Source organism: Mauremys reevesii, linkage group 25 (assembly GCF_016161935.1).
Source record: "Mauremys reevesii isolate NIE-2019 linkage group 25, ASM1616193v1, whole genome shotgun sequence".
Classification (NCBI taxonomy): domain Eukaryota; kingdom Metazoa; phylum Chordata; order Testudines; family Geoemydidae; genus Mauremys; species Mauremys reevesii.
Window position 1 is genome coordinate 3,576,173 of NC_052647.1, and position 10,725 is coordinate 3,586,897.

The 10,725-nt window shown below is 55.8% G+C and overlaps 1 protein-coding gene across 2 annotated transcripts; it reads right to left on the bottom strand.

Annotated features, from left to right (window-relative positions):
- Positions 1-1,438: 1,438 nt before the first annotated feature.
- LOC120390827 (resistin-like) lies at positions 1,439-5,448 on the bottom strand. 2 transcript variants are annotated; one of them, XM_039513729.1, is made up of 4 exons: positions 5,351-5,448; positions 4,250-4,387; positions 2,334-2,411; positions 1,439-1,711 (listed from the first exon to the last, which is right to left on the bottom strand). In XM_039513729.1, exons 2-4 carry the CDS (start codon positions 4,365-4,367, stop codon positions 1,578-1,580), a joined length of 330 nt encoding a protein of 109 aa, XP_039369663.1. In that variant the 5' UTR covers positions 4,368-4,387; positions 5,351-5,448; the 3' UTR covers positions 1,439-1,577. The 2 variants fall into 2 exon arrangements, with proteins under 2 accessions (XP_039369663.1, XP_039369662.1); XM_039513728.1 differs by having other exon boundaries at positions 5,328-5,368.
- Positions 5,449-10,725: the final 5,277 nt, after the last annotated feature.

Consider the following 10,725-nt stretch of genomic DNA (forward strand, 5'->3'; position numbering starts at 1 on the left):
AACCACTGAGCTATCCCTCCCCCTGTGGGAGGGAGCAAGGTGCCCTGCTCTGCCCTGGGTGCTGGGATGGAGGAAAGAGTTAGGGTGACCAGGTGTCCCGATTTTATATGGACAGTCCTGATATTTGGGGCTTTTTCTTATATAGGCTCCAGGGGCGGCACTAGGTACCAGCAAAGCAAGCAGGTGCTTGGGGCAGCCCATTTGCAGGGGCGGCAGCCCACAGGGATCCAGCCTGGGAGCTGAGAACCAAGAGGGGGCCCTGGGAGGTGTAGTTCCTTGGTTAGCTCCCTGCCTATAGATCCAGCCTTGGAGCAGGGAAAGAACTACATTTCCCAGCATTCCCTTGTCCACTACCAACAGGAAAGGGAGGGGGAGGGAGTATGGTAGCTGAAACCTCATGCTGCAGCTTGTTTTGAATGGAGAGCTCACTGCTAGAGTGGGGTGGCGCTGTGAATGGGGAACAACTGTGCCCAAGGAGTAGAAAGCTTTGGCACAGCTATCCCCTTCAGAAGACACCCCTAGACTGGATTAGGGATACTGGTGTGCAGGGCTGGCTCTAACTTTTTTGCCGCCCCAACCAAAAAAAAAAAAAAAAAAAAAAAAGCACTGCCCAGACGTAACACCCCCCCCCACCCCGCGAGTGCCGTGCGGCAGAACCCCCCATCCCCCGGAGCGCTGCGCCGCACTGCCAAAGCCCCCGCCCCCGCCAGCGCCGCAAACCCCCTGCCCCCCTTAGCACCGCGCCGCCAAAGCCCCCGAGCGCCGCACCGCCCAAACTCCTGAACGCTGCACCGCCGAAACCCCTGCCCCTCCTGAGCACCACCAAAATCCCCACCCCCCCGAGTGCCACACCGCCCGAAGCCCCCGTCCCCTCTGAGCGCCACCCAGCCGAAATAAAAAAAACAATCCAGCACCGCCCCGCCGAACCAAAAAAAGTAAAACCAAAAACAAACAAACAAACCAAAACAAAACAAGCACTGCTCCGCCCCAAGGTGCTGCCCCAAGCATGTGGTTGGTCAGCTGGTGCCTGGAGCCAGCCCTGCCTTCAGGGGGAGTTCTGGGAGAAGGGGGAGTTTAAGCTATGGGGCTACTTGGGGGTCGGTGCTGGGCCTAGGGCCTACGGCAGGTGGGCTGCGGGGCTCCATTTCTGTGAAGGGGTAACAAAGTCAATGCCCTGGAAATGTGCCCCAGAGGCCACGGCAGACACCAGCGCTGCAACCTGCTGAGATCCCAGGAAGCTCAGAGCACTTGTGGGGTTCAGTGTCAGGACCCAGTAGGGATCTGGTGAGTTGCCAGCAGGGGCAGCCCAATCGGATTCGGGACAGAGGCCTCTATGGGGGAAATAGGAGAGTGAGACAGAGTTGTGCCCCTGGCCCATGCTCTGGCACTAGGTACCAGAGACCTGGAGTCAGGGGAAGAACAGAGCCAGAGAAGCATCAACAGACCCAGATCCAAGTTTATTCATTGCACTGGGCACAAAGGGCACAGCATGGTTCTGTGCCAGGGCCCACAGCGAAGGGGCGGCAGGGGCAGCAGGCCAGGTGGGGCTCTCCGGTGCCCCAGGCTGGGTCTTGGCATCACTCCAGCCCTATCTTGCAGCAGCGCGCGGCCGTCCAGTCGATGCCGCCGCACTGGCAGTGGCAGGTGGAGTCGGAGCGAATGTCCCAGGAGCCGCAAGCCATTCCACAGGCGCAGCCCGTGGGCTTGTACCCTGTGGGGGGATGGGGGAGGTGGGTTAGGGGAGCAGTTGGTGGCAGGATGGAACCATGGAGGCACAAAGGAGCCTTGCTCTCTTCTCCTCCCCAGCACCCAGGGCATGGCCCTGTGGCTCCCTTGCAGCGAGGCCACTGCCCAAAATAAATATAATATACAGAGATATGCCTATTTCATAGAGCTGGAAGGGAACTCAAAGGGTCATTGAGTCCAGCCTCCTGCCTTCACTAGCAGGACCAAGTACTGATTTTGCCCCAGATTCCTAAGTGGCCCCCTCAAGGATTGAGCTCACAACTCGGGAGTTAGCAGGCTAATGCTCAGACCACTGAGCTATCCCTCCTGGCAAGTAAAAGAAACCAGTGAGACGTCCCAGGGGTCTGATCCAGGGGCCCACACTGGTCCCAGCTCCGCAGCATCCAGTGTTCCCAGGGACTCGGGAGTGGTGCGAATGCCATTGCTCCTGGCACTGGGCAGCACATGGGCAGGGGGGCCCCAGGCAGGCTGGTGGTGCATCGCTGCCCCAGCTCCACACCCGCCCAGGATTGCAGAGGTGGTGGGGTCTGTGCCCCAGGGGCGCCTCCCTCCTTGGGCCTGTGGGGCACTCGGGAAAGTGCTCTCACCTGCTGGGCAGGAGACAAGTGCCCCACGTGCCGAGACGTCCTGGCAGAGTAGCTTGGCTTTGGCCAGGGTGGAGGACACTGCAAGGCAAGAAGCAGAGTTGTAGCCAGCAGGACCCTGGGTGCGGAAAGGCTGCCCCCTCCCCCCAGGCTCAGGGGGAGAGAAGCTGCCTCTGCCCCAGCTGTTACCTGGGCAGGTGTAACCCACCCAGCCTCACTCCATGTGGCGCTCTGGCTCCCCCGAGTGGTGGCCTGGGCTACATACAGCCACAGTGCCTGGAACTGCATCCTGTAGCTGAGCCTCAGGCAATAGAGGCTCCTGACCTGAGATCTGGAGGTCTCATGTTTGATGCCGGTTGCCCACAGCCCCCCAGAGGAGTGTTACCTGGTGGAAGCCGCTGGGCATCCAACAAGACCCCCCTGGGTTGCGAACAAAGGGCAGGGGTGGAGGGAGCAGAAATAATTCCTGGCTACTTCCCCCAGCCAGTACACCCTTAGGTGCTGGAACTGGGGGCACTACCTCACCCCACTGCTTGAAGAGGATTCCATCATATACAGAGTTTACAGTTTAGTTCAATGGCTCTCAGCTCCCCCACAATACAAATTGTTCCAGCCCCGCTGAATTCACCCATGTCCAGGTGAGCAGCAGCCCGAGAGAGATGGGTAGAGCAACCCCAGCCAGCCTGGTTCAGCCCCTGGGGTGAGGTGGTGCTAGCTGTGCAGATGGCATCTCATGGACCCCGTCTCCAGATGCTCCAATGGGGTGACTGACCAATCCAGTGGGTCTGTGGCTAAGGCACTGGAATGGGCTGCAGGAGATGTGGGTTTAATTCCTGCCTCTGCCATTGACTCCCTGTGTGACCTTGGGTGAGTCACTTAGTCCCTGTGGGCTTCAGTTCCCCTCTGTGCAATAGGGACGACAATCTGTCTCTTGGCAGCTCTTTGGGGCAGGGAGCATCTCACCATGGCCTGTGCAGCACCTGGCCCAATAGGGCCCAGAGCGCAGCCACTGGAATAGAACTAACACAAATGCCGGCTCCATGCTGTGCTCAGGCCTGAACCAAAGCTGAGGTCTGGCAGGGAGTCCCAAGGGTTCCAGCTCCCCCCTCGGCCCATTTACACACTGAATGGGGCTGGCTGGGAGCAGAGCCGGGTCGGGCAGTGAGAGAGCTGCTCCATGTGAGTTGGCAGGAGCAGCGATCAAACCTGGGACTCCCGGAGTCTCTGGCTAAGTCAAAGTCCCAGGCCCATCTGCTCAGAGGCAGTATCAGACACTATGGGGCTCAACCACTAGAGAGCGATAGAGAGCCACAGTGTGGGGTACAGATAATGTGTTTTTTCCAGGAAATTCCACTCAGCGGTTTAGTTGACCCCATTAATCTTGGTTTAAAAAGCAGGAGAAGATTGAACCAGTCACTGATGCTGCCTGTGTCGTATCTCACTAATGCACAGCTGAGCAGTGCGCCTGGGCAGGATGGTGCCCCTGCTCTGCCACAGACTCCCTGTGTGATTCTGGGTAAGTCACTTAGCTTCTCCAGCCTAGATCTACAAAAGTCCCTTGCTCCGAGACACCCTGCAAGGCATGTAACTCCCACTCGGCTGCTGCCAAACACCACAGACACCTAATACACCTGGCACCCAAGTGTTTGCAGTAAGAATACACTGGAGAGGGTGCAGGGGTCAGATGCTGCATGACGGGGAGGAGGAGGAGACAGGTACAACACAGTGTGTTGTTTGGGAGGAAACCACAGTTTTGGCAGCTCCCAGCACATGACGAATTGTAAAGGCAGCTCCCTCGCCCAGTCTGGGGCTCAGAGCAGAGACTGCCGGAGCTTCGCCTTTCGCTGCAGAGTCCCATCCCCCGGCGTCCCCTAGCTGTGAGCCCCCATCTCTGGGGGTGGCGACCCTGGGTCAGTTACCTATGGAACTAATCGCTGCCTGCACCTTCAGATCCACCACATTGTCAATGATGCACTGAGCCTCTGTGTGGCACGCGGGCACCAGGAGGGTGAGCAGCAGGAACACGGCAGCCTTCATCCCGCTGGGTACTGCACCACCTGCAGGGGAGAGACCCGGCCAGTGCGTGAGACCCCGGAACAGGAGCCCTCTGGAACCGGTGGCTGGAGCCGAGGTGCACACAAGGCAGCGGAGTGGGGCACAGGCATGAGGGAAAGCCACAGTGCCAGAGAAGGGGGTGAGGGTGAGAGTGGGGACAGGCAGGGCCAAGGGGGCAGGGGATGTGGAGAGGAGAATGTGGGGGGCTGGAAGGGATACTGAGGGGTGAGGAAATGTAATGGCAGCAAATAGGGGAAAGGGAGGAAGGATTTGGAGGAGGCGACTGGGAGCAGTGGGTGCTTGGGGAGGCAGGCAGGATGGCAATGGGGGTGTTATCGGGGAGGGCTGGAATGGAACTGACAGACGTCTGCTGTGGATCAGGTTACAGACTGATCTGATTCGCACCGTGCCCTCCTGGGGCGGATGCAGCTAGAAACATATGAAAGCATTTATAGCAAAAGAGTTTTTTAGTTAATAAGTATCATTAAATAGGTACAAAACTGGGTTTAGACCAGTCCTTATGGGATTAAAACCAGATTTACATTGATTTAGTTTAAGGGTAACATTTTCCCATGATTTCGGATTGTAACTCCCATTGACTTTCAATGAGACAAGGCTCCTAGAGGCCAGATACCAAAGGCATTTAGGCACCTAATGATGCACATAGGCACCTAAGTCACAAAATGGAACATTGGCTCCTAAATCCTTTAGCTGCTTTACCAAGCTTTATCCCAAGCCGATCCCTTGCTACATGGAGAGGAGCTCTGCTCACATTGGATTAAGAGCGTCCCCACTGTGCCTGGAACCAGATTTACACCATCAGTTTTGAAAGCCATTGAAAGTTACACTACTGCCACCCTGACTATGGCCAAGGCCCGAGGGAACTGGGCACACACAGGAGCCGTGCCCGAAAACCTGCCCCCAGGCTCTGGAGAATCTCACCTGAACCAATGGTACAAACTCACCTTCTGGCACAATCTTTCAAGATGCTGCTCCCAGTTCACAAGCTGCCCCTTTATATAGGAGCCAGCTGGAGCAGAGGTGGCGAAATCTTCCATCCCATTGGCCACTTGACAGCTGACTCCCCCATCCTGCAAGTGTGGGGCAACCCCAGGGCTGTTCCTAGGACAGAATGTTTCTCTTGTAACTTCCCTGTTTGCTCAACCCCTTCCCAGCTGTTCATTGCCAGGGCCAAATTCTCCCCTGGTGTAACTCCATTACATTGGAGGCGTTACACCAGCAGAGCCTTTGGCTCTGAGGGCCTGGACAGCCCTGGGGCTCCCCCTCTGTGGGAATTTCCGGGGTATTGTAAAGGGGCTGCTGGAAGGCAGGGCCACTCTGGGTTTGGCACCAGCTACCTGCAGATTGGAGCCTGAGGAGTGGGCTGTGCTGCAGCTGGAGGTGTAATTAACTTTGCTGGAGCTAACGAAGTGAAACTAGCAGTGTAGCCTCGGTGGTGCAGGAGGTGGGCTGGGCCAGCTGCCCCATGCATGTACCCTGGGTCCCAGACAGCCCATCCCGCCTCCCATCCTGCCGTGGCTACACAGCTGATCTAGCCCACCTGGCTACAGTGTAGAGCAGGGGTCGGCAACCTTTCAGAAGTGGGGTGTCGAGTCTTCATTTATTCACTCTAATTTAAGGTTCCGTGTGCCAGTCATACATTTTAAGGTTTTTAGAAGGTCTCTTTCTATAAGTCTATAATATATAACTAAACTATGGTTGTATGTAGGGAGGTGAAGCACTGGAATGGGTTACCTAGGGAGGTAGTGGAATCTCCTTCCTTAGAGGTTTTTAAGGTCAGGCTTGACAAAGCCCTGGCTGGGATGATTTAGTTGGGTTTGGTCCTGCTTTGAGCAGGGGGTTGGACTAGATGACCTCCTGAGGTCCCTTCCAACCCTGAGATTCTATGATTCTATGATTCTATGTAAAGTAACTAAGGTTTTAAAAATGTTTAAGAAGCTTCATTTAAAATTAAATTAAAATGCAGAGCCCCCGGACCTGTGGCCAGGGCCTGGGCAGTGTGAGTGCCACTGAAAATCATCTTGCGAGCCGCCTTCGGCCCACCTGCCATAGGTTGCCTACCCCTGGTGTAGAGACAAGTGCCAGAGATGGGTTGAAAATGAACCAGCAGGATTTGTAGCCCAGCACGGGGCTGGGCAGGGAGGGCTGACATGCAATCAGAGCCCAGCTTTCTAACCTCTCTCTAGTTGCTAGTGTGAGCCCCGTCTCACAGAGCTTATGCCAGGAGGCACCATCAGAGCATCCAGGGTGTGTAGCACAGGCCATTGCACGTCACCCCTGTGTCCCTAATGCTGAGCCCAGTAACTCCGATTAGACAAAAGCATTTCAGCCCTCGGGTAACTCAACTGGTGCAGAAAATAGCAGAGATCTAGGTGCTGCCAACGGCCGAGGCCCCTGCAAGGCAGGGAATTGATTAGGGGAGATGCCCAGCTGCTCCCAGCAGGCGATCCAAGCTCCACGCTGCAGAAGAAGCAAAAACACCCCAAGGTCACTGCCAATCTGACCTGGGGGAATTGTCCTTTGAATAACCCCAAACCTGGGGTCAGCGTGACCTTGAGCATGGGAGCAAGAGCCACCAGCCACAGACCTGAGCTCCATCCTCCCAGCCCTGGGGTGATGGGCACCTCTTTGTACCACTGCACAAATCACAGCCGTTCCCAGGTAGCGCTGGGCCACTGGCACACAGAAGCCACTAGCCTGAGCTCTCCTGGTCTAATGCCCTGTACTGGCCTGTGTGCAGACACAGGAGAGACAGTCCCTGCCCCAGAGAGCTCGCAGTCTAAAGAGACAAAGGGCTGGGAAAGGAAACTGAAGTAAAGAAAGGGGAAGTGACTGGCACAAGGTCACCCAGCAGGGCAGTGTCAGAACAAGGAACAGAACACAAATTGCCAGAGTCGCAGCCTGGTGCTCGAGCCATGAGACCACAGAGCCTCTAAACAGAGGGAAATGAATGATGAGGCAGAGATCTTCCAAAGGTCACACAGCGCAACTCAGGGAGACATCCCTGGCCTGAGAAGCTGAAGCGACGGTGTCTAGTTACCGCTGTTCTTGCTAAACAAGTACCTCAGAGAGACAATAGAGAAGTGTTGTAACAGGGAGCTTGCAGCAGAGCAGGAAATAGAACCCAGGAGTCCTGACTCCCAACCCTCTGCCCCACCTAATAGACCCCCTCTTCTCTCCCAAAGGGAGAACTAGAACCCAGGAGTCCTGACTCCCAGCGCCCCCTGCTCTAAACCTGTGACAAAGGGGAATTTTTTGTAATAGTTTTATAATTCCTAGGCATGGCTCAGTTTCCCTCAGCACTTTGCAGTGCTCCCCAGTGAGTGCAGAAGGGTTAAATCTGCTCTTGGGGCTGAGCAGAAGCATTGAGGTCACGTAGCTGTCTGGGGTGGAATGAATGGGGCATTAAAGGACTGACTGAAACCGAGTGGTGTCAGTGGAGGATCCAGAAAGACAATGGGACCCCAAAGCCTGAACAACTGACACCTCTCCGCAGGCGGAACATGTGAACTCAGCATGGGCCTGGGGGAGGAGGTGAATGGACTGAGGGGCGGCAGGAGGCGAAGATAAGAGCTGGCCTCTGGGGAGATGCAGATCTCACAGCTGGGACTGACAGAGAGAGAGGGCCAAAAGTGGGTTGGCTGGGTGGTGCGCGGGCGTGGCCAGGATGGACGGTGTCTTAGCCTTTGCTTCTCTGCGCTAACCTGGGGACTTCCTGGGCTGGGTTCTAGCTAATAAACCTGACTGGTTGTGAAGGCTCCTTGTGTCACTGCAAATCCGCGCGTTGGGGCCTGAGGAGCGGACAAGTGTCTGACCAGGTGTCTGTCTCAGCTGGATTCACTCCAGCCCCAGAGGCTCAGTCGCAGAGGCATTGAGGCTACGTGGCCTATGCCTAAGGAAGAGCCTGCAGGACCCCTTGGGGGACTGGCCCACTGCAGGGATTCCTTTGAGGGACTGTTTAAAAGCTGGGGCATAGCACAGATCCTGTGGACCAGTGACAGATCCCCACTCCTCACCCAGAGCTGGGAATGGAACCCAGGAGTCCTGGCTCCGAGCCTGCTGCTCTAACCCAAAGGACACAAGTCCCCTTCCAGAACCAGTGATGGAACCCAGGAGTCCTGGCTCACTCCCCCTTAAACCTCAACCCCACCCCTGAGCTAGGAAAGAGAACTCAGGAGTCCTGCACTGACCACCAGCCTCTCCAGCGCCCAGTGCCCTGAACCTTGGCACAGGGGAAATCCCAGGAGCAGAAGCCAGCCGGGATTGACACAATAAGCAGATCCCCCTAAACCCAGGCCACCCTTCCTGAGAGAAGTGGGTGCATGCAGGGGAAGCTCCTGCCTGGAGCTGGGTGGGGGGAGGGTTGGTTCTCCAGGGCCCCCCTTCACTAGTGCTGAATTCACAGATCTCATTGACACTGACTGGGTCCTGCTGGGTGCGTGGAGGCTGAACACGCCCAGCCCCTCCTCTCAGCAATGCACAATCCTTCCATTGTCGCCAGCCCCAGGGCAGCCGCTGACCCAGCCCCGCTCGCTCAGCAAACAGACTTCACCCACGTCGGAGCTGCCACAGACTGGTTGGTGTAGACGTGGCACCATTTCTGCCAAGGGCCTGGGGTCAACCAGCCAGGGGACCCTTTTGAAACTGACACATGCCAGCGCCCCCCACCCCCAGGACCTGTGAAACTGAACACTTCCCCTGGGCCGCCCTAGCCAGCAAATGTTCCTCACCCACAGCACTGAGTCCGTGTGAAAAACTCTGAAAACTTCATTAAGGGGACCAGGCACAGAGCTGGCACCCGGGAAACGCAGCAACCACAAATCATCTCGATACGCGCATTTCTCCCCCTCCCCCTCCCCTGCTCTGTGGACCATGGAGGGCCTTGGCTCTCTCACAATTTGCCCCATACAAAGTATGTCTACAACTAATGACTAAACCACCCACCCCTGCGGTGCCTTTGGCAGTGCCCTTCCCTGCGGGGACCCAGGGCAATGGGGATTGGATGCGGGGCTGTGGGAGGCAGCGAGGACCAGGGGCGATGGGGGTGGGTGATGAGCCCCGCTGTCTCATGGCCAGAGCCAGGGCCTGGTGTCTGCTGCCATGTGGCCAGGACCAGGGGTGGCTCAGTGCCACCAGGAGCTGGGGACGGGAACTGCATGGCCAGAGCCCGGAGCTGGATGCTGGAGCCCAGGAGTGTGTGGCTGGAGTCAGGAGTCAGCACCTGCCTCTGCGTGGCTGGAGCTAGCACTTGCTGCTATACAGCCAGGACCAGGGGTCAGCATCTGGAGCCAGCTCCCGCCACTGCCTGGTCAGAGCCTGGAACAGAACCGTGGGTTGGCGTCTGCTGCTGTGAGGCTGGGGCAGGGGATCAGCACCAGGGGCTGGGGCTGAGTGGCTGCAGCCAGGGGCCAGTGCCTGCCACCGCAGGGCCAGAACTGGGGGCCAGAGGCTGACTGAAGCTCGGCGGCCGGAGCTGGGGGTCAGCACCCACTGCCCTGTGGCCAGAGCAAGGAGTTGGCGCCAAAGCCCCGTGCTTGGAGCCCGCTGCCGTGCGGCTGAGGCTGGAGGCAGGAGAGGCCCTAGACTAGCTGCCAGCAATTGGCGCCCTAGGAGAACCATGCAATCGGTGCCCCCACCCCCAAGCCCCAAGGGCAGATCTAGGCTGAGGTTTCTGGTAAACGGGGAAACATTTTGCCCCTTTTTTCCTTTTAATGTTTTTAAGCAGTTTTTTTTAGACAGAGACTTAATTATTCAGTTTGTCCGTCTGTCCATCTGTCTAACCAATGTTTCTGAGATCAGATAAAATAGAGACATGAAATTTTCAGAATAGATTTGTACACAAGAGCTAGATGATATTTCAGTCTGATTTCAAATAAAATGCATTCAAAATGTTAATTATAATGTTTATTATTACAAATCCAAAATCATCCATTACACTATACTGCTTTAACTGCCATTTCCACCACATCCAATATAGAAAGAAATAAGAAAACTCTTCAATGAGCTTTAACCTGTTTTACAAAACACTCAGAATAAAAAACACTCTGTGCTTTTAAAACATGACTTTTCTTGCTTTAAGTTTCAAAAATTCAGTCACTAATTCTTTTAGATCCAGTTTTCCAACTATTTCATGCTCTATTGACATTGTGATAAGTCCGAGTCTGTCTTGCACCATCATTGAATGCAGATATGTTTTTATCAATTTTAACTTTGAGAAGCTACATTCCCCACTAGCTAAGGAAACTGGCAAAGTTAAAAGAATGCGTAGATCTATAAAAATGTTTGGGAAACTGTCTGTGAGTTTATTTTCACAAACTTC

What these genes read in the sequence shown, in the direction of transcription:
- LOC120390827 (XM_039513729.1), bottom strand. Translation starts at nt 4,367, where the DNA reads ATGAAGGCTGCCGTGTTCCTGCTGCTCACCCTCCTGGTGCCCGCGTGC. An exon ending in GGCAGCGATTAGTTCCATAG is followed by an intron (nt 2,412 to 4,249) that starts GTAACTGACCCA and finishes CTTGCCTTGCAG; the next exon opens with TGTCCTCCACCCTGGCCAAA. An exon ending in ACTTGTCTCCTGCCCAGCAG is followed by an intron (nt 1,712 to 2,333) that starts GTGAGAGCACTT and finishes ATCCCCCCACAG; the next exon opens with GGTACAAGCCCACGGGCTGC.